This window comes from Drosophila innubila (assembly GCF_004354385.1).
Source record: "Drosophila innubila isolate TH190305 chromosome 2R unlocalized genomic scaffold, UK_Dinn_1.0 1_C_2R, whole genome shotgun sequence".
Classification (NCBI taxonomy): Eukaryota; Metazoa; Arthropoda; class Insecta; order Diptera; family Drosophilidae; genus Drosophila; species Drosophila innubila.
In genome coordinates, this window is record NW_022995374.1 from 6,012,957 (window position 1) to 6,035,394 (window position 22,438).

Here is a 22,438-nt window from a genome sequence, read left to right on the forward strand (position 1 = left end):
ATTTGGATTTGAGAAATAACTTTTTGTATTATTGGTATATGTTCGATATGTTTAATTAATTGGCTCGACTATAGGATACCCTGCATTGCAGTGTAAAAGCTGTTTTTATAAAATAAACCATCCCCTTGAAAGGATCCCAGCAATTTTCCGCCTATCATATCAGCCTGAGCTTTATATTAATAACAATAATAGGCCATTATGTGTTTTGGCAGTGCAATAAACTTTTACTCCAATTTGCACGTACAATTTGAATAAATTTATGCGATGCCACTGCCGGAGGCAAGGAGCCAACAACAATGGCTGTAAACAACTACATAAATATGCGAAAAACCAAAAAAAAAAACAAAACAAAACACATTCTGAGAATGATACTCGAAATGTATATGGGATTGTAGATGTAGACAATGGAGGAAAGTACTTTAACTTGGTAAACGGGCGGCAGCAATAAAATGTTTGCCAGAAGTGTAGCATATTTGCAAGAGGGAGAGGAAGAAAGAGAGAACAAGAGAGAGATAGAGAATAGGAGCTAAGTAAATAAATTGTTACATGTGTAAGCCCCAGTCGATACTTTATCATCATGCAAATGGCTCTGCTGCCGGGCAATGTTAATAAGTACAATAAACGGCTAAGCAAACAACCACAACAATAACAGCAACAAACACAACAATAACAACAACAAAGGTTCGCCGTGGGGTATGCTAAATTATGGCTACATTGGTTAAAAAGCAACGCTTCTTCAGTTCTGACTCTGTTGACCACATAATCCCATTGCGAAACACACACACACATAAACATAGAAACAACCATAAGAGTTATGTGTATACATTGCAGTAATTTATTTATACTATGACAATCGAAAACATAGACACATATTGCATATATATTTTAAATATTTCGTACAAAAGTCACTTAAATTAAAATGTCACAAACTGCCGGCCCCCCCTCCTCTCCCCTCGTCCCTCCCATCGCTTCACTCTTTAAGTGTTGTGTTGGCTGCCAGTGAAGACAACAACATTTCCAGTTGCTCTGGGTCATTGCTCGACCAATGTCATCTCATTGTTCTTGTTGCTGTTGCTGCTGTTGGCGGTGATGAATTGCACATTGGCCAACTTGGCTTTGGCCGTGCTGCACATCATCATGAAGGTGAGCAAGGATAGCTCCAGCACACGGCACACACAATAGGCGACCACATCCACCAAATGCTCCACGACACCCAAATATAAACACATTTGTTAAGTGCTGTTTTTCCACTTTTCCTTCACTTGTGCGATTTTCTGACTTGTAACTTTAGTTGTTTGTATCACTTGGACTGTTTCATAGATAATGTTTATGTTCCGACGCTTTAAAAATGTCAACACTTCAGTTGTTGGCAATGTTTGCAGTCCTGTTGCTGTCCCGAAGTCTCAATCGCCTCACACATTCTCTGCAATCACTAACGGTGCATGCGCAGCGCAACTTCTTTCTCTCTTTGCACAAATAAAACTCTCTTCCTCCCCCTTTCCATAGCACATTCCACTTACAATATTGTAACATGATAAGTTAGGTGATTATTCTGATAACGATTTCAACTGGCGTTTCTCAAAATCTATTGATAAACTAAATTAATTCTGATGTCTTATCACTAAGAAGCAACACTAAGTTATTAGAAAACCCATAGCTTCTTTATGGTCTTAAGAAAACTATTATATTTGGAAATTTTAATAAATATTAATTATTTATTTATTAAACTTTAACAATACTTTGACGTCTATAAAAATTCTAAAATTTGCAATCTATAAAACAAAATGTTTTTAATGACAAAAAACGAAATTTTTTTAGTTCTCAACAAATAATATTATCTACAAGTATTTTCCTATTGTAAATTTTATTTTAAATTCAGTTTATACTGATCTCTGTTTAGATCTTAAAAAGTTATGGTAGTTTCAAATAATCCAAAAAATTTTAGGTATGAGTATAAAAACAATAAGAAAATAAAAAAAATAGTTAAATATTCAATGATATAATTGACATATCGTATTCAAATTGGTCAAGTTTTAATAAAGTTATGCTAGTTCAGAATAATCGAACAAATTTTAAGTTAAGCATAAAAATAATCAGAATCTCTTTAAAATATTTATAATTCCTAACATAATAATCATGTTTCTGCTGTAAAAACGCAAACTAGAATTAAGCGCAAGGTATTTTCAATAATTAATATTAATCGAAGTCATTAAGGTATAGTGTTCGTCTTGTTGCCTCTTTAGAAACCCTTAGAATTATGTGTACAGTATAAATTTGGTGGCACAACAACTGTCGCGTGTTAAACAACCCAAAGGTAGTCGAAACGGTGAGACAGAAAGGACATTTACTGCCAAAGGACATTAACTGCCAGTGGTATTCACTCAACACTTGAAAGATTCTCAGGTCGAGACAGAGTCGAAGTAAGAGTCAGAGTCAGAGCTGGGTTTGAGCCTGGCCATATGGTGTTGGTTGCTGCAGCAGCATATGGTCACTAGACGGGAGTTAATTGATGCGCCAGTCAGTAGCCAGCAGCTCATCCTCGTTCACCCTCCCTCTCTCACTCACTCGCTCGCTCGCTCACTCACTCATCTCCCCCTCTCTTACTCTCGTGTGCTGTTGAGCGTGAAAGTCAGAAAATTATAGAAAAGAGATCACATGCCATGATAGCGGCAATTTGGCAAGCTATGACGCGTGCCGGGAAGAAGGCGAGAGCGGGGCAGCATGAATGGAAGGTCAAAGTAGTAGGCGTGAGTAAGCAAGAGAGAGAGAAAGAGAGTAAACGAAAGAGTGAGACGGAGGGAGAGATAGCTAGCGAATCTAACCCCTAACTGACAGCATAGAGGGTAAGAGCGAGAGAGCCGCCCCTGTCGACGATCCTTGATATGGTAATGATGAAGATCCTGGGCCAGCACAAGGGCAAGGGGTCATTTAACGGGCCACTTATACAAACTTGGTCAGCACGGCGGTAAAAATATTTGTTAAGCTAGCCCAAAAAAAAGGCAATTGAAGAAGGGTGGCTTTACCGACTGTCGACTGAACGGCTCGTGCCACTCGTGCGTCTGTTGCAGTTGTGTTGCAACTTTCGAGACGTGCACAACCATCAACATGAGCCACTACTACTCATCGGAGGAGGACAACAGCTCGCAGTACCTGGGCAGTCCCAACTATAACCTGACACTGATGTCCAGGCCACATCAAGTGGAACAGCAGTACAGCAATGTGCCATACTTATCACCCGATTGGCAATTTCTAGATGCCACAAGTAGCAGCAACTTGGAGCTGCCCCATGCCAACTACAAGACACAAGTGGAGCAGACTTCTTTAACAGAGCAACAGCAACACAAACGACGCAAGATCAGCTCCAGCTCCAGCTCCAGAAGTTTGAGTGAACAGTGTGAAACCAGCAGCCACCAGGTTGTGGTGACACTGAGTCCCACGGTGCAGAAGAAGAGACGACAGGCGGCAAATGCGAGGGAAAGAAAACGCATGAACGGTCTCAACGAGGCTTTCGATCGGTTACGTGAGGTGGTTCCGGCTCCCTCAATCGATCAGAAGCTATCCAAATTCGAGACTCTGCAAATGGCCCAATCCTACATTTTGGCACTCTGCGATCTCCTGGACAACAATGGAGATGACGTCGATGCCACTGCCTATACGATCTTTGGGGGCAGTGAAAGCAGTTTTGAGCTGGGACAGTGAAAATCATTAATATAACGAAACCAACCGAAAATCTTCCAAAACTCCATACATTATTGGGAGATTTTCAGTTGGTTTCATTCTCGGTACCCCTAAATAATTAAAAGTAAAAGAAAAACTATATTCGGCATGCCGAACAATGTAATACCCTCACATAAATTTAATTTTTAAGCGATCGCTTCTATAACAACTATACAAAATGAAAGTCCGATCTTTTTTACCATAGTTGATCAGAATGTAGGTAAAAAATATTATTTAATGCTTAACCTGTGAGTTTAATTGAAATATCTTAATTAATTTTGCTGAATCATACTAAACCTTTATTTAAAGCGATCGTTTCTATGTTAAAGTAAGGGTTTAATATTTATATATAATATAGATTAAGCGTTGTTTGGTATCCATTGAATCTAAGATTTAAGGTTTGTGATTTTCTTCTTATAATAAACTCTCCAAAAAACTGAAACCAGTATTAATCTTCAACTCATCTAAATGGCTAATTAATTTTGCTTTTTAAAACATTAAAAACAATTAGTTATCGTCGCATTGGTTACGCTTCAATGAATCCGAAACAGCTCATAAATTAATTACAGAAAAAGTTCATTGATAGGAAAAAATAAAACAATAAGTTTGACAAACCCCTAACGACATTATAAAGAAGGGTAAATTTAAACTTGCTAGCCTCAACACTTTTCATTGAAGCGTAACTCCCCATGATATAGGCTTTAAATAAAATGCAGCTGACTTCTCAGTTAGTTGGTGTCATTTTATGGAGCTATGAATATGGTGTGAAAGGAAACTACAGCTATGGTAAGAGATTAAGGTGAGCTTAGGAAGTTAGCTTAGCATTTTTTAGATCCATCAACATTTGGACTTTGCTGCACTTCGACATCGTTTAAGTTGAAGGAATACTTGGACGGGCGAAAGTCCTGAACCGGTGGATGTAAAATGATTATTTGTCCCTTGGACACATCAAAATTAATATTACGAAATGGATTACTTGATTTCTGAATCGGTACAGTACAACTGATAGATCTGGGCCTTGTAGCTACTTCTTTGGGCGATCCTTCTTGAAGAGACATGTTCATCACTTTGGATAAAGCGCTGGTTGCCAACGGCTTCATATTGGAAATGTGATTTTTCACAATGTTTATAGTCTTCTCGGCCAGATTAGGTGGTACCTGAAAGGTGCCCAATACGGACATACCGCCAAGTGGATTTGATGGTGGACTCCTTTCGAGACCTGAAGGCTGCCGATATAGGTCCCTGTTACAGGGTCTTGGGTCTTCGGCACGGTAGAGTCTTGTGTTCTGTTGGCCGTCGTAGGCCTGGAATTCTGGGTAATGCCAACAATCAGATTGCAGAAATTAGATCAATTATAAACTTACTGTTTTCCATATTGTCCTCCAGTTTTTGAAGACGCTTCATGGACGCCATTCGGGATTTGCCTGCTCCTATTGGTGCTGGGGATCGCTGTCTAATAATATCGGCTCTCAGCCCAGGATTTGGTGACCTTCCAGCTTTGACTTTACTTAAAACTTGTAACGCACATTTGCAGGGCTGTTTTGGCTTTCTGGCGACTTTCATTTTATTGGCTGATTTACTTGCTCCATTTCTGTCATTAAGTGTCATGTCAATTTCTGTTTCAACAGCCACTTCACAATAACAAGGTTTTTTCTTTTCAGCTGGATCATCTCCGTCGGTTTTCTTGGCCATCACCTGCTCCTGGGAGTCTTCATCGTCCCCGGAATATTCATCGTAGCGTTCGCAACACTTTTTGCATTTCTCCATATTTCTGTCGCTTCCTTTGGAATATTCCTGTTGAAATACTTTGCAAGACTCCTTGGTACATTCATCGAGATACTCCTCTATCTTATGACCTTTACGACTATCTCTGGAGGTGCTTGGAGCGTAGTCCTCTGGTGCTTCTTCTCCAGAGCCATGAGGACAATCATTGCAAGTATCTTTGGTACATTCAGTGGCATATCCCTTCGTAGGCTCAACATCATAGGCTTGGGCATACTCTTCCTGATTCTCATCAGCATATACATGTGGATATTCTTCAACAGTTTGATCAGCGTAATCTGGATGAATTATTGATTCGATTTCTTCCGATACGCAGGAACAACCATCTTCTTCATCTTCATCATATTTATTCTGGCTCTTCTCATAGCTTCTCGACTTCTTGTTGCTCTGTCTGATTTTGTTCTGATCGTTATGGGAATGTTCACTCACCGATTTCATAAACTTGTCACGTATATACTCCAATTTCGTGGTATTTCTCGCAGTGTTTTTTTCAGGCTGCCTTGATCTAATTTCTGAATGCTTTTTATAGTGATCATTGTCGTAACGATTCGACGTATATCCTTCGTTATTTCTGGCCGAGTATTCCTCACTCAGATCGTTTTGTCGTCGCCTCGAATTTGTGTCTTCACGGTGTCTCGAAGATCTGTTCGAGAATCGTTGACTTGGGCTCTCTTCGTACTCGTCTTGATAAGTTCTGGCAATACTATTTTCTTTCCGATGACTATTTCTTCCCAGATCCTCCATAGGCTCTTCCTCATTTCTCCGTCTTTGTTTACGCTTTAAACTCGGGCACTCTATACATTTTTTTCTATAGGCTTCATCGACCTGGCTTAAGTTTCTTGAGCAATATATCCGAGGAGACACTGCTCCCTGGTCAGGTGACATCAATACAGGCCTCGTCGCATAATGTTCAGTTGATGCTGACCTAGACACTTGCTTTGATATATTCCTAGACGCTAGCTGGGATGCGACCTTGGATGTTGGATGTCTTCCACATCTACCCGATTGTTTGGTCGATACAGGCTCCCGATCCCTTTCTATACTATCTTCTGATGTCGATTCTGAAGAATGCCTTCTTGAATTATTTCTGTATACTTGATTATTTGAACTATTTGCGCAACTTCCCCGACATCGAATCTGTTCATCTTGATTGCAAATGGTTTTTAACTTACTGTTGGGCGGTCTTTTGTCCATCTGTCTGGACTCTGCCGATTTCCCACTTCTATCTGAATATGTACTATCATCATAAGCCTCATATGGCTTCTCCGTCCGCTGATGCCTTTCATACGGAAGTGTCCTAGGTTTCTTTCTAGGCACTTCCTGTGGAGCATAGTCTTCCGATGTGGGTTCAGGTGTTTGAAATTCATCGTCATTTTGTTCCTGCGATCCATCTGGAACTGTATTCATGTATTCCGACTCAGGAGACATTCGGTTTCTATTACTACGAGTGCCATTTCGATTCTGATAGTTTTCTTGGTCGTCCTCATAATATTCATCTTGATGAATTTTTTTATTTTGACAATTTCGCGGACAACAGATACAATTGCTCTGACCTAGACCACCCGATCTAGAGTTAGGATAGTTCTTTTGTCTAGAATTGTTATCTTCAAGACTATTTTCGTATGCTTCATCATTACCGGATTTCTTACGGCACACACTATCTCGAAACACTGTCGGATTTAGAGTACATTTATATTGACTGTTCTGAATTTCATTCAATTTAGCCTCGTACATATAATCCGTAAGCTTTTGTCGTGAACTACGCTTACTATATTTTCCAGTGAGAATTTTTCTCTTTGTCTGATTGGAGGTTTGTGGCCCAGTCCAGTCATCATACTGATTTATGGGTATATTTTCATTACTAACATATGACGCCCGTCTGCTTATGCTTTGATTATAATCGTCCCTTTGGGTAATGACGCTACTACCATTGTAATTGTGCCTTTGGATTTTGGGTGGATGTGAATGCGATCTGCTCTGTCTTTGGCGAAAATCATCATATTCATCATTGCTATTATAATTGGATTTGGAATAAGAACGATCATTTCCGGAAAGAGCACGAACTTGAAGTCCCTTTGCTTGAAACTCCATTGGGGGCAGTGGCAATTTCAGCGAAGATTGCTTCTCTGAAAATTCCCCTTTTAAGAAATCTTGAGATAATGAGAAAGGCAATCCAAAGTCAACGTGCTCGCTGTGGATACTGTTCTGACTGTTGCCTATCAGAAAAGTATCCTCAACGATGCAGTTGATTTGGCTATTGCAAAGTTTTGTCTGTGCCTAGAGAGCAGAGATTATAATCTTTAGTTTGTTTTATTACATGTGCTTTTATATAACATACTTCAATAGCCACATTGTCATTCTCCATCTCTGCATCTTCCAGAAACTGCAGTTTCTGATAGAACGTTTCCCGTGTCGCGATGTCCCTCCGCTCTTTATTTATTCGTTCTCTTAAAAAGAAATGACGCAACGAGATTATCGTCAATTTCAGCTGATCAACAGTAAGCTCATCATTGAAAAAATGCGTTATGCGCTGCCAGGCATTTTCCTTTAATGACAAGTTACGATAACCCGGAGATTTAGGGTTCCAAAGACATTCGTTGGCGCGATAAAGTCGTATTAGCTTGTCTACAAAATGCGCATTGGATAAATGCATTGGACTAAGTGACTCTAAGAAATTAGACGCCACCATTTTAAGCCCAATTGAAACCTTATAGACTAACCAACCTAGGCCACCACTCTACCACAGCATAGTTCTTTTTTAGGCTATGGTCATCGGTCTATTACGTATTGTACACTTGAAAATTTAATTTGTATGCCAAATGTAAAATGTTTCAACACTTAATAAACAGATAACTTTTAAATGCAAATAAAAACGAATTTGGCAGAAAATTCAAAACTTCGTGTTAAACATGTTTGTTATAACGATTTTATTACTTAACGAAACTTACTTGACGAAACATTTGAGTTATGCCAAACATGCGCCATTTCATATTATTAAGACATATTAAAAAAAAAAATACACCACAGATATAATTTGACAAAAAAAATCAATTATATTTAAATAACAGTTGATGCATATTTGTGTAATTTTAAATACCAAAACTGTTTAACACTATTTAATGGTTAATTGCAATATATCGTTCAGCCTGCGCATTATATCGATAGGGTATCGGTCCACCGCCACAATCTATCGACCGTCTATCCAACAAATAGTTTTTTATTCAACGTGATATTGAAGCTAAAAAATCAAATTTAAGTGGAACGAATTAAAAACCGCAACGCATGAGAGTGCATTTAACGGGCTGCAAATCATTCCGGGCCAATAAACAACCGAGCTTTATAAAAATACGGGCCATTATAGCAGCACTGTAGCAATAACAACAACACAACATTCGCAATCCGATTGATTGTGTTGTGACTAGTGTCTGTCTGGTATAACCACAAAAATTTTCTCTGCATTTTGAGCCCCAATTTTTCCGCGACTACGAAGAACTAAGCAAACCGGGGAGCGGTGCTACAGTACATCGGAGTAGCAAACAGTGCTTGGTGTCATCGTCATCATTGTTTTATTTGCTTTTACTTTTCAATGATTAGTTTCCATTGCATATGTATGTGTACTCGCATCGAATTTTAACACTGAACGTCAAAGTTAAAGTACCACTAACATTATTATTATTGCAAGACAATCTGTATGCGAGTTAAACCTCTAAGTTAAATTGATTAAGCTGCCGTTGACATAATAACAATTGTGCTAAAGTGTAGGTAAAGGAATAGTTACAATAAAATGTCGGCGGAACGTGAAATACCCGCTGAGGACAGCATCAAAGTCGTCTGTCGTTTTCGGCCGCTCAACGACAGTGAGGAGAGGGCCGGCTCAAAGTTTGTTGTCAAGTTTCCAAACAATGTGGAGGAGAATTGCATATCCATAGCGGTAATTAAACAAAATACAGATTAAATGACACACACACACACACATTCATATCCATATATGTATGTATTTGCGTGCCGTTGCGGTGATTTGGCGGTGACGTCATGCCTAACATTGTCTAACATTAACGTAGTACATTAGCCTTTCCTTACCGCCACAATTGAAGCTCATGTTATACACGAAAAGCTCACACACCCATACACACACATACAATTGTAAATTTAGTTTAAGCAACCGAAAGAGAGTAGGCAATTACATACACAATACATTTTGTTTCTGTGTGTGTATGCGAGTGCATGTATTATAACTAATTATCGCTCGAATTGTGCGCGTGTCTCTTGTGCAATTTTCATTTGGTTGCCAAATAAACATCAAAATGAATGCAATCGTTTACACCTTGAAGCAGAAACAGCAGCGTTCAATTGATTTTCCACGCATTAACATTGGAAACCTGGTCTAAGGGTGTGTGTGTGTGTGTGTGCGAGTGTGTGAGTGTGCCTGCCTGTGTGTGTATGTGTGTGTGTAACCCACCCACTTGCGATTGCCCGGCAACTTTCGTATGTTTTCATTTGCATAGTCAACCTTCTAAACTCTAGATATAGCAATATGCACGTTCTACCAGTTCGCCCAACTTCAGTATTACCTTTACCATCATAAGCTAGGTAGGTACTTTTTGTATATATTTGTGTATGTGTGTTGGTGGCCCCAAAACTAAATATCTCCCTCAAATGTTGCTTGCCACCAGCTGCTGCCACTCGAGTGAGTCATGCACGCAAACTCGCAAAACTGTAAATAGTCGGGAATACTTATACATATACAAACATACATATAGATATGTATGTTTTGCTAGAGGAATTTCGATTTTACTGAATATGTATTATTATTATTGTTATTATTAATGTCTCACAAGTCGAGCTGTCTGAAATTGTGGACGCCATGATAAAGTTAGTTGTGTTATGTACATACATACATATATAAGTGTATGTGTGGGATTGTGTGTTCTACATACTCTTGCCTCAAAGAATAATCAGTTAATCAGCGACAATGCCGGAAAATTCCTTAACAATTGCTCTCTTTTATTTATAATATATGTACATGTGTTTATTTATACACATGCATATATATGTTAAATAAATATATATAATCCTTTACCAAGCTTCACTTCTTTGTGTGATTATTACTATTTGTTTATAACCATTTCATGGAAAACATTACTATGAACATTTTTAGAGACACGTAACTTGAGTTTGATTTCAAATGAACTTACAGTTCATATCAGTTTTGGATATGATCTTGTTAAAATTTAAGTGAAACTCCAAGAAATCTTACACGGAAATAGTTATATAAAGAAAATAGTTAATAAATAAGTTAATAGATTTTTCTTAATTGTCATCTAAACAAAATAAATTAAATATTTAATTAATTTAAAATATGTATTTAGATACATTTTTACAATTTTTTGCTGAAAATTAAGTTTAAAGATCATTTAAGCTGAAAGTCTATGACACTAATCGTAAAAGATGTTGAAATTTTTATTTTTTCAATTCTGAATCTTGCTCAAGCTTTGTAGGGTATTACGCGCTTCGACATGCAGTAAATACACATTTTATTATGTATTTCATATCTGTACTTGTACTGCTTTTCTTTCTCTCTCTTTGGCTCTTTCTTTTACTACACATTATTCATTAGTTTCAAGTTCCACTCATTTGTGGTGCGGCTGCCTCTTGATGGCTCATGTTCATCATAATTACGATCCGTTTCGCGGCCAAGCGTTAAAAACTATTTGAAAGCCGCTTGTGGGTAGAGGGGGGAGGTATGGATTAGCGGGAGGAAGACAAATGTTATGGCTGACGGGAAGACGAAATTTCACTTTGCTATATAAAAAATGTATTTGTGCATCTGTATTTTAGGGCAAGGTCTATCTGTTTGACAAAGTCTTCAAGCCGAATGCATCGCAGGAGAAGGTGTACAATGAGGCCGCCAAGTCCATTGTCACGGATGTCCTGGCTGGCTACAATGGAACGATATTCGCCTATGGTCAGACATCCTCCGGCAAGACGCACACAATGGAGGGCGTCATTGGTGACTCGGTGAAGCAGGGTATCATTCCGCGTATTGTCAACGACATTTTCAATCACATTTATGCGATGGAGGAGAATCTCGAGTTTCACATCAAGGTCTCATACTATGAAATCTATATGGATAAGATTCGAGATTTACTGGACGTGTCCAAAATCAATTTGAGCGTGCACGAGGATAAGAATCGAGTCCCCTATGTGAAAGGTGCAACGGAACGTTTCGTCTCCTCGCCCGAGGATGTCTTTGAGGTGATCGAAGAGGGCAAATCCAATCGTCACATTGCGGTGACAAGTGAGTATATATAACAAAATTATGCTTAAAGTTGCCTTTCGCCATATTAATTTAAGTATCAATTAAAAAATTTAAACTTTTTATAGAGAAATAAAGAATAATGTAATTAGGAAATTCAAATTAGGGAACTAAATCAAAATAAGCCAAATACGGAAATATTTTCTTTCGACAATTCTTCTTATTCTTATTACTGATTCAGAAGAACTCTAAATACATTAATGCTATTTACTATTTAAAAAGAAACTTTAACCGTATTCAGAAAAATCAGAGCAACTTTTTCCCAACAATTAATATTATATATTTTATCTAAATTTGTAAATAGATAATTTTCCTAACAATGAAGTAGATTTATTTTTTTTTTGTTCTCTAAATATTTTTTCTAAATTGAATTTCCTACGTTTTGCTTCCTAAAATTCCCATCCTTATTTTTGTTTTCTTAAATAGAATTCTCAGTTTTGTTTTGTCTATGTTTTTGTAGTACCTACAAAAATCTAACATGATTGATCACTTGCAGACATGAACGAGCACTCATCGCGTTCGCATTCGGTGTTCCTCATTAATGTGAAGCAGGAGAATCTGGAGAATCAAAAGAAACTGTCCGGTAAACTGTATTTGGTTGATTTGGCCGGTTCCGAGAAGGTGTCCAAAACAGGTGCGGAGGGCACAGTGCTGGATGAGGCGAAGAACATTAACAAGTCGCTGTCGGCGCTGGGCAATGTGATTTCGGCGCTGGCGGATGGCAACAAGACGCACATACCGTATCGTGACTCGAAGCTGACGCGTATCCTGCAGGAGTCGCTCGGTGGCAATGCACGCACAACGATTGTCATTTGCTGCTCACCGGCCAGCTTCAATGAGTCGGAGACGAAGTCAACGCTGGACTTTGGACGGCGCGCCAAGACGGTGAAGAATGTGGTGTGTGTGAACGAGGAGCTTACCGCCGAGGAGTGGAAACGTCGCTACGAAAAGGAGAAGGAGAAGAATGGTCGACTCAAGGGCAAGGTGGAGAAGCTGGAGCTGGAGCTGGCACGTTGGCGTGCAGGCGAAACGGTCAAGGCGGAGGAGCAAATCAACATGGAAGATCCCATGGAGGCCAGCACGCCCAATTTGGAAGTGGATGCGGCCGCCCAAGCCGCTGTTGCCGCCCAAGCTGCGGCTGCTCAGCGTACGGCGATTGCCAACATGTCCGCCTCGGTGGCAGCCGATGAGCGTGCACGCCTGGCCTCAGAATGCGAGCGTCTCTACCAGCAGCTGGACGACAAGGATGAGGAAATCAATCAGCAGAGCCAGTTTGCGGAGCAGATGAAGGAACAGGTCATGGAACAGGAGGAGTTGATTGCTAACGCACGTCGTGAATACGAGGCATTGCAATCCGAGATGGCACGCATCCAGCAGGAGAACGAGTCGGCCAAGGAGGAGGTCAAGGAAGTGCTGCAGGCTCTCGAGGAACTTGCCGTCAACTACGATCAGAAGTCGCAGGAGATTGACAACAAGAACAAGGACATCGATGCACTGAACGAAGAGCTGCAACAGAACAAAACGCAGTTCAATTCCACCTCGACAGAGCTGCAGCAGCTCAAGGATATGTCCACGCACCAAAAGAAACGCATCACCGAAATGCTAACCAATCTGCTGCGTGATCTGGGTGAAGTTGGCCAGGCTATAGCGCCCGGCGATTCCGCAATCGATCTCAAGATGAGTGCCTTGGCGGGCACCGATGCGGCCAAAGTGGAGGAGGACTTCACCATGGCACGCCTCTACATCAGCAAGATGAAAACGGAGGCAAAGAACATTGCGCAACGTTGCGCCAACATGGAGACACAGCAGGTGGACTCGAACAAAAAGATCTCGGAGTATGAAAAAGATCTGGGCGAGTATCGTCTACTGATATCGCAGCACGAGGCACGCATGAAGTCTCTGCAGGAGTCGATGCGTGAGGCTGAGAATAAGAAGCGCAATCTGGAGGAACAGATTGATTCGTTGCGCGAGGAATGCGCTAAGCTTAAAGCCGCCGAGCATGTGTCCGCCGTGAATGCCGAGGAGAAGCAACGTGCCGAGGAGTTGCGCTCCATGTTTGACTCGCAAATGGATGAACTGCGCGAGGCACACACCAAACAGGTCTCTGAACTGCGCGATGAGATTGTCGCCAAGCAGCACGAGATGAACGAAATGAAGGATGTCCATCAGAAGCTATTGTTGGCGCACCAGCAGATGACCGTTGACTACGAAAAGCTGAAGCAAGAGGAGGCTGACAAATCGAACAAACTACAGGACATTATACTGACCAACGAGAGACGCGAACAGGCACGCAAGGATCTCAAGGGTCTCGAGGATACGGTCGCCAAGGAGCTACAAACGCTGCACAATCTGCGCAAACTCTTCGTGCAGGATCTGCAGGTACGCATGATCTTATCAACTGTAAACCGTTCTTTAATTGTAATCATTTCTAAATTCTCTTTGCACAGCAACGCATTCGGAAGAACGTGGTGAACGAGGAGAGCGAGGAGGATGGCGGTTCGTTGGCGCAAAAGCAAAAGATCTCCTTCCTGGAGAACAATCTCGATCAGCTGACCAAGGTGCACAAGCAACTGGTGCGCGACAACGCCGACCTGCGCTGTGAGCTGCCCAAGCTGGAGAAGCGATTGCGCACAACCATGGAGCGCGTCAAGGCGCTGGAGACGGCGCTGAAGGAGGCAAAGGAGGGCGCAATGCGGGATCGCAAGCGCTATCAGTACGAGGTGGATCGCATTAAGGAGGCGGTGCGACAGAAGCATCTGGGACGACGTGGACCCCAGGCACAAATTGCCAAGCCCATACGGGCTGGACAGGGCGCTATTGCAATACGCGGTGGTGGCGGAGCCGCCGGTGGTGCTACAATGGCTCAGGTCAGCGCTGTTAACTCCTAAATCGCCGCCCAGTTTCCGTTCCGTTCAGATCCGTTCAGTTCAGTACCGTACAGTTTCAGTTCAGCTCCGCTTTAACCTACTTAACCTAAAATAATTGCCTTCGCTTAAAGAATGTCGTTTTGCGATCATGTGCAGCGCTTTAAATATACATACTTATATATATACTTTAAATAAATATAAATATTTAAATAAATGAGAGGAAAAAAGGAAATTATTAACTAAATTTTACAACAACAACAAAAACCCCACAGATATTTAAGGACACATAACTACATTTAAGCATATTTATAAACTTTTCAAATATAAACTTAAATAAAAGTCGCAGACAATTTATTCTAGTGTTTCTATTTGTTTCAAATAATTATTACTTAAACTAACAATTAAGACCCTTGTAAAATATTGCGGATAATCAGACCTATAACCGCATGTTATAGCCGACACCGTTCACGTTGTGTCGCTCGCTCTCAAAGGGAGCACTTATCTGCCATTCGTACCAGACCTTGTCTGGATCCACGCAGCGCCAGAACTTGATGGATATTTTATCCCCTGCCAGGACAGTGCGGGGTTGCTGCAAAGATATTATCATATTATCACCTTGTCATCTGCCTTTCGAAATAGGGTGTTTTCAAAATTCTTAAAATACATACCGTCGGGAAGTACATGGAAAACCATGAAAACATGCCCTGCGTATGCGTCAGTGGATTGATGCTTAAAACAATGTCCTTGTAGAGCACAGTGTCAAAGTAGCCGCCAATGCCGTGCATAACACAATCCTGCTGAACCGTAAATGAGAGCTCCTTGTAGCGCGTATTATCAATGACATTATCACGATTGGGATGCTTAAACTCAAACAGCGCCTTCGGCACATCAATGTCGTAAGAGTTCTTCGTCAGCACCACATGCCCACAGTGGAAGACGGAGGCACTTGTTGATTCGCATAGTTTATGGTGCAGCACAGCGGACATAATTGGATTGATGTAGGAAGTAGACTTGCAGGGAATGCTGATGCCATCGTCTTTCAGCAGTTTCAATGCACCATCAAGACACTCGGGCGACAGCTCGTTGTCGCCAAAGGAGCCAAGCAGCTCGGAGACAAGTATGTCAGCCAATTCAGGCGGCGAAAAGTCACGCATGTCCTTGGAGAATATGTGCACATCTGTAAAGCAACTTTAGTGAATGACACAAGCTTTACCGGATGCCTAACAATATGTATACCCTTATTGGACCAGAGAATCTTCACCATGTTGGAAAGTGTGCGAATAGCGCTGGGATTTTTCTCAATAATATAGACACGGACTTTGCGTTTGGTTTTCTCTGCTGCATTGAATGCAGCACGTGCCAAAGGACCACGTCCACCGCCTAGCACCATAATCACAGTCTGCAAAAGAGGAAAATATTTAATAAACTGACAATTTGAAAGTATGTTATAGGTCTACCAGTTTGGTTTTGGCTTCCTCATCGCTGACACGATCGAGGAGCGCCTGCTGAATGGCATCCTGATACAATTTGTATTTTACTGGATCGTTTTCAAAGATTTCATAAGTATAAGTATCTAAATTATCAAACAGCGGCTGCAGAGGAGTTTCCAGTTCATTTTCATAGCTATAAGTTAAAAAATACATTCAAAAATGATCTCAAATAGTATAAATTACTGACCTTATTTTGATTCTTTTTTCTACTAACCTAATTAAGTCGTGATTATCGCTATTATCGGTAATCAGTTTCTTTGCGTACTCCGCATACTGGGAAATAGCCTTGTCAGTGGGGTTTGCGGAGATTATGATTTTAACACGCATTGAGATGAAGTGGCCCACTATTACCTGCCACTCCTTTTGCAGCACATAGTAGTTGGAACGATTTAATATAAATAGACTTGATGGAATTATAATAGCCTCAATGGGCTCGCCAAGCCAACGGCGCACAGTCTCACGACTAGGACGATCCGAATCATTTAGCTCCAAAACACACTTCACTCTAGCAGAGTGATTAACGGCAAACCGTAAATTGTTCCACCAACTCCATGGATCGACTTGTTGTGCCTCTTCCATTTCCGTTTCCGTTGCGTCTTTTCGATGCTCAAAAGTAGCCATCTCAGGATTTGTAATAGGTACCTGAATAAACCAGCAACCTAGAAAACGAACACTTATTAATATTGTATATATTATTAATTTTAGAAAATTTATAATCGAACCTTTCTTGTGTTTTTGTATAATCTCGGCTAGATTCTCAACTTTTGGGCCTCGCAGGCGAATCATAACGCTGCCACTAATCTGCAAGTGCTCCGCCCATGTGATATCGCGTAGTAGCATGGCTTTGGAATATTCACGTAGCTTGGAATTTGGCGAATCCACATCAACGTCGGATAGTTGAATTATCACCTTGTTGATCCACTCTTCGCCTTTCAACACGGTGGCCGGATAAGTGGGATCCGTTTCGATTGGATCCATGGGCAGCATATTTGCATTGATTGGTATAGCAACACAATCATATTTGTTCGATTCAGCCTTTTGAATAAATTTAGCTATGTCGCTAATGCCATCCTGGTAAAGACAAACGTAAATCATTTTAATTTACAAAAAATGCGTGTGCCGGCTTCAGTGTTTGCATATCAAAAGAACGGGTAGGAACATATGTGTAATCGATACTATCAATGTCAATCGATTGTTTAGTTGTTAAAAAATCAGCGATCAGTGTATACACATTAAAAAAATACCAACGTTTACATTTTTAAGCGCCTTTCGAAATCAGCTGTCACGTCGCAGCACTGATTTAAATTTAAGTTAAATTTTAAATGCAATAACTTTGAAATAAATAAATAATTTGATCAACATTTGAAACACGAAATTTAATGAAATAAAGATATCAATTTAAATGAACGTTTGAAGTCCGTCTGGAAAAGAAATTACAAATTCAATTCTAAAAAAAATATTTCAAAATCAAAAAAACTAGCAAAAGCCTTGCAAAAATTTTAAAAGTTCTACATAATATGACTTAAGAAAAATTCTAAATTAGGTGAATTTTCTTGGGTGCAACCAAATTTTCATTTTGATTAGGGTGGCAGTCTTCCAAACCAGTGCTGGCGAGTTTTATATTTAAAATAGTCAGATTTAGCTTTAAAATAGCTAAGCTGGCAGCAGTGCTGAAAATTTTTGAGCAAAAAACAGAATTGCATTTGCGGCATTAATTTATTTAGTAATAAGTATGTAATTGTTGTTGTAAATGGCCAATCGCGATGTATTCTCGAAAATCTTGCCAAATGTCAAGTTGGCAACTCGCTACGATGCAGAAGGTCGCGAAATTCAGGTACATAATTATGTTTAGTGCATACATATTGGATGTAAACAATCTGTGATTTCTTGTGTAGGTGGAAAGACGCGAAGACAGCGATGCTGCAGCCAAGGAGTTGGACACATTTGATATGCTCGTCGCAGCAGGGTACTACCGGGCTCGCATTAAGGGACTATCCGCCTTCGACAAAGTTGTGGGCGGCATGACCTGGTGCATAGAATGCTGTGATTATGATGTGGATGTGGATTTGCTCTTCCATGAAAACTTGACGATAGGACAGAAAATGTAAGTGCTGGAGTACCCATCCACTTGTGACTAATCAAATTATTCATTGAAGTGCGCTAGTGGAGAAAATTGTTACGGTACTGATTGACATGAAATGCCCGCATACTCTGGAACCGCATCAGGTGCAAGGTCTAGAGTTCCTAGCCATACATCCTGTCATCCAATGGCTGGTAAAGACGTCTGTTGCCAATCGGGAGGAGCGCGGCCAGCGGTTAAAAAGATTTGCTATTGGACAGTTTCACAATGACTATCAGTATAAAAGTGATAAGGATAATCTGACAAAAATTCGATTAGCTGCAGTAAACATAAAAAACATACAGGTCAGGAACTTGCAATAACTTTAAACTAACATAAACTAAATTCATAAATATTTTATTAAAGGAGCTGTACAGTCCAAAAAGACAGTATGAACGTAAGGAGACCAATAGTGAAGATGATGCACTGCGTGTACGTCTAACATTACTGGAATATGGCGATGACGGACCTGTGGTGAAGCAAAGCGTAGATACCAAGACAACTTCCAACATGGAGCTAGTAGAGGTGCTTGACTTTAGCTGGTTATATTAACTTTGCCAATGACAATTTACATTTAAATTGTAGCCCAATCTGGAGCAACAATTGCGCCAACTATCTATGACAATCGGAGATGTTTCAGTGCCACTGAAACGAATCGACCTCGATCCCAAAGCTAAAAGTGCCCTGCAACAGCACTACGCGGAATTCAAGCTGGAAATGGAGACGGATGCCCAAGAGTTGAAGTCGCATAACCAACAGAAGCGCTTGGAGGCGGCAAAGATAGCCCTAGAGCATAAGATTAAACGTTACGGCAAAGAAAATGAGCAATTGGAATCGTCGGTCGAGGCGCAGAAACAACAAACCACTCAGCAAGTGCAGAAACTGCAAAAGCTTAAGACGGAACTGGAGGCATACAAACAAACGGAGGCAGATGCAGATCCGGCGTGAGTAATAAATTAAATATATATCTATTATTGTTTAATTGTCTGATTTATTTGCAGTCTTTTAGAGAAGGTGCGTGGGTTGCTGCAGCAGCACGACGAGCTGAAGAAGAGCGAGGCAGAGTTTAAAGAAAGTTGCCGCACAGATCTGGCCAACTTGCAACAGCAAATCGAGTAAATATCAAAATTAAAACTCTATGCGTATTGATAATTAGAGAAATTTCATTATAGCGAACTGGAGTCGTTTAACGCACAGGACGCCGAGGCACAGGCTGCTGCCATAGCCAGCGAGCAGCAGCGACTGCAGGAGCTGCGCTTGCATCTGGCCAAGCGGAATCGCGGAATTGTTGCCATTGAGCGCAAACTGGACGCCATACCTGATCGTACTGAGCTGGCACAGTATCAGCGACGCTTCCACGAGCTGTACAATGAGATGAGTGCCAAGCATCTGGAAACTAAGCAATATTATACACTCTACAACACACTTAATGATAAGAAACGTTACCTGGAGAAGGAGCTATCGCTGCTCAACTCCATTTGCGAGGCCTACAACGAGGGAATGCTCAGTCCACATGGCCGTGAGGACTTTATTCGACAGTTCGAGTCTATTGTCGATGGCGTAAAGAGTGCACAGGACAAGGTACGACACAAATACAACGAGGAGCGCATGCGACGTGATGAGCTCAACGAGGAATTGCTGGGACTGCTCGAGTTACAGCGTCAATATGCAGCTGCCATTAAGCAGCTCACCCGGGAGTGCCAACGCTGTGAACAGCTCCAACAACATCTCAAGTCAATTCAAGAGCAAACCCAACAAATCAATCCATAGCTTTAGTTCCAATAACTATCACATATTTTAATATTCCTTGTTTAGTGTCGGCAATCTGTAATTATCTATATCAATCAATATTATTTAAATTAATTCTAACCTAACTGTTGTCACTATATTAAAAGAGAGATCTTCCCATTTTAAATTTTGTCCGCCTGATATATGCTTATTTTTTAAGCTAGAATTTTAAAAACTTTTCTAGAAATATTTTTGGAATTTTGTCGAATTTTTTATTTAGATTTTAATTATACAACTTCTCCCCTAAGGGCTGACGAGCTTCACCTTTATTTTTATCCAATTTAAATTTAAAAACGTTCATTGAATCATTAATTTATTGCTATATTATTACTAAACGAACTAAAAATAAATTCTCATTTGAATTGCGCGCCGGTCATAAACACTAATCTAAAAAAAACGAACTAAATTCCTGATTGTAGGTCATTTAGTTCAGTTGATCAATGTGAGTGAACAATTTTGTATCCTCCACAAGCAGAAAGATATCGATAATGTATGCGCGAGTTTGAGGATCAAGAACACAACATGGATGATAAAAAGGACCTGCAATCGTTACTCTCACAGACTAAATCAGGAAAACAATTATCCGAATATCATATGAAATTGCTAAAAAAGCAAAAAATCAGCACACCACAGGAATTTGTGGACGCGCCAAATCTGCACAAGCTTATGGCTCTTGGAGTGGATCAAGTTGAGCTAATCAAACGAGAGCTGTTATCTTTGTTAGTAAAGAGTGTTACGCTTAAAAAACTATATCAGACAAATCCGTTAAGCTTCTCAACAGGCATCGAAGAGTAAGTAAAGGTGTTAATTCATAATAAAATACAAAATTCTTAGTCGTCATTACTTGCAGAGTGGACAAACTGCTAGACTACATTGGACAGCCTTTGCGGCCAGGTCGAGTCTGGGAGCTTTATGGTGAGACGGGCGTGGGCAAAACTGAATTTCTGCACACACTGGCAGTAAATTTTGTTGCCAATTACCGAGACAGATATGAAGTTCTGTTTATAGACACCAAGCGGGACTTTGACAGTGAGCGAGTTCACGAGATTCTCCTGAATCGGCAGCTGGACAACGAAGCTATTTCGAGTTCTTTAATTGCTATTAATGTAATAGAATCCACATCTGCGGAGTCTTTAATTGGAGCTCTAGAAACAATGCTCGTGAAGCTATCAACTTCTGATGATACTGTGTCCCGTATTAAATTGGTGCTTGTCGACTCCTTGGCTGCCAGTTTCATTTTATATCGCAGCAGTTATGAGCGTAATAACGGACGCAGTTTTCTAACTAAACTGGCGATGATTGTAAGGACACTGGCTTCCCAACACGGCATAGCTTTTATACTCGGCAATTTGTCGCTCTCCTCAAATGATGAATGTGAGTAGTTCTTAGTCAATATTTGTTTAGTACACATATCAATTTATTTACACATTTATTATTATTATTATGGATTCGTGCTTCTATGCGGCAGTTGATGACGATGAGGATAACGATGCATGCATGACTCCAAGCAGTCCAGACATACAAGAAGATTTCACACTATTGGGAGACTACTGGGACTCGGTTTGCACCCTTGCATTGACCTTAGAAATTCCAGAGGAGTCCAACAGCGACGGCATACGTATGCTAAAAGTATTGAATAACAGCTATGGTGTCAGCGGGAACAGCTGCTTTCTACGTATTACAGATGCTGGTGTTATCTAATTAAACGGTCGTCGTTGTCCAGTGCCTTGATGTTGCTGCTGGTAAGATTTCAACACACGTTTGCCCGGCTCTATAGCGTCACTCAGTCCTGGCCGTTTGCGTTTGTTGTTCGTATTTGTGTGTGCCGTAAATGTTGGAGTTGCTGTCTCCACAGTAGCTTCACTGCCAGTTGTGGCATCCACGGATAAATCCGAATCGTGTGCATACTGGCAACTTGTGCCAAAGCGACAGCGTCCCTTCCTAAAATTCCAGCAGATTTTGCGCCCGTTCTTTTGCTTCAAATGATCATCGTTATTGACCATTTTAACGTGACGCTCCAGTGAAGCCGTTTTGTGCAGTTCCGCTTCTAAGAATGGATTACTAAAAACATCCCCAGTTCTTTTTGCTGCGGCATTGTCAAGCGCAGCGCTTGCACTGGGCAACTTTGGATGCTTTTGTGCTGGAGGCGGACTATGAAATCTTTTGTTATTAACGTATATCATAAATAAATAGTTAATTTACCTTATCGACTTGCTTTTTTCCTCTTTTTCTGACTCGTTGCTACTGGTTTCCTCATCGGATTCAGATGAATCGCTATAATCAGCGACCAGCGACATTGTTTACGTTTTGTCTGTCAATAACCAGTGATGCCAGCCCGTTTTTTTGTTGACTATTAAAA

At 40.6% G+C, this 22,438-nt stretch overlaps 8 protein-coding genes across 11 annotated transcripts; 4 read left to right on the forward strand and 4 right to left on the reverse strand.

Annotated features, from left to right (window-relative positions):
• Positions 1-852: 852 nt before the first annotated feature.
• On the reverse strand, positions 853-1,419 carry LOC117784755. The gene has a single exon (XM_034622563.1). The coding sequence runs from the start codon at positions 1,227-1,229 to the stop codon at positions 1,032-1,034; it is 198 nt and encodes a 65-aa protein (XP_034478454.1). The 5' UTR covers positions 1,230-1,419; the 3' UTR covers positions 853-1,031.
• Positions 1,420-3,102: 1,683 nt separating this feature from the next.
• Positions 3,103-3,699, forward strand: LOC117782760 (protein Fer3). Its single transcript, XM_034619791.1, has one exon. It carries the CDS (start codon positions 3,106-3,108, stop codon positions 3,697-3,699), a length of 594 nt encoding a protein of 197 aa, XP_034475682.1. The 5' UTR covers positions 3,103-3,105.
• A 739-nt stretch (positions 3,700-4,438) lies between these two features.
• Positions 4,439-8,364, reverse strand: LOC117784833. Of its 4 annotated transcripts, none has more exons than XM_034622664.1 (4): positions 7,838-8,360; positions 5,082-7,776; positions 4,694-5,029; positions 4,439-4,622 (listed from the first exon to the last, which is right to left on the reverse strand). In XM_034622664.1, the coding sequence occupies exons 1-4, from the start codon at positions 8,186-8,188 to the stop codon at positions 4,555-4,557; spliced, it is 3,450 nt and encodes a 1,149-aa protein (XP_034478555.1). In that variant the 5' UTR covers positions 8,189-8,360; the 3' UTR covers positions 4,439-4,554. The 4 variants fall into 4 exon arrangements, with proteins under 4 accessions (XP_034478555.1, XP_034478554.1, XP_034478553.1 ...); XM_034622663.1 differs by having other exon boundaries at positions 4,682-5,029; XM_034622662.1 differs by having other exon boundaries at positions 4,439-5,029; positions 7,838-8,356.
• Positions 8,365-8,680: 316 nt separating this feature from the next.
• On the forward strand, positions 8,681-15,036 carry LOC117783072 (kinesin heavy chain). Its single transcript, XM_034620249.1, has 4 exons — positions 8,681-9,430; positions 11,338-11,797; positions 12,312-14,194; positions 14,263-15,036. Exons 1-4 carry the CDS (start codon positions 9,284-9,286, stop codon positions 14,701-14,703), a joined length of 2,931 nt encoding a protein of 976 aa, XP_034476140.1. The 5' UTR covers positions 8,681-9,283; the 3' UTR covers positions 14,704-15,036.
• Positions 15,033-17,312, reverse strand: LOC117783073 (protein arginine N-methyltransferase 5). The gene is made up of 6 exons (XM_034620251.1): positions 16,895-17,312; positions 16,387-16,831; positions 16,140-16,305; positions 15,919-16,081; positions 15,351-15,859; positions 15,033-15,271 (listed from the first exon to the last, which is right to left on the reverse strand). Exons 1-6 carry the CDS (start codon positions 17,265-17,267, stop codon positions 15,119-15,121), a joined length of 1,809 nt encoding a protein of 602 aa, XP_034476142.1. The 5' UTR covers positions 17,268-17,312; the 3' UTR covers positions 15,033-15,118.
• Positions 17,313-17,873: 561 nt separating this feature from the next.
• On the forward strand, positions 17,874-20,206 carry LOC117785213 (coiled-coil domain-containing protein 93). The gene is made up of 7 exons (XM_034623128.1): positions 17,874-18,006; positions 18,068-18,276; positions 18,329-18,596; positions 18,658-18,816; positions 18,877-19,235; positions 19,293-19,406; positions 19,464-20,206. Exons 1-7 carry the CDS (start codon positions 17,923-17,925, stop codon positions 20,059-20,061), a joined length of 1,791 nt encoding a protein of 596 aa, XP_034479019.1. The 5' UTR covers positions 17,874-17,922; the 3' UTR covers positions 20,062-20,206.
• A 365-nt stretch (positions 20,207-20,571) lies between these two features.
• LOC117785335 (DNA repair protein RAD51) lies at positions 20,572-22,285 on the forward strand. Its single transcript, XM_034623289.1, has 3 exons — positions 20,572-20,870; positions 20,930-21,453; positions 21,548-22,285. Exons 1-3 carry the CDS (start codon positions 20,572-20,574, stop codon positions 21,778-21,780), a joined length of 1,056 nt encoding a protein of 351 aa, XP_034479180.1. The 3' UTR covers positions 21,781-22,285.
• Positions 21,462-22,422, reverse strand: LOC117785334. The gene is made up of 2 exons (XM_034623288.1): positions 22,282-22,422; positions 21,462-22,230 (listed from the first exon to the last, which is right to left on the reverse strand). The coding sequence occupies exons 1-2, from the start codon at positions 22,374-22,376 to the stop codon at positions 21,777-21,779; spliced, it is 549 nt and encodes a 182-aa protein (XP_034479179.1). The 5' UTR covers positions 22,377-22,422; the 3' UTR covers positions 21,462-21,776.
• Positions 22,423-22,438: the final 16 nt, after the last annotated feature.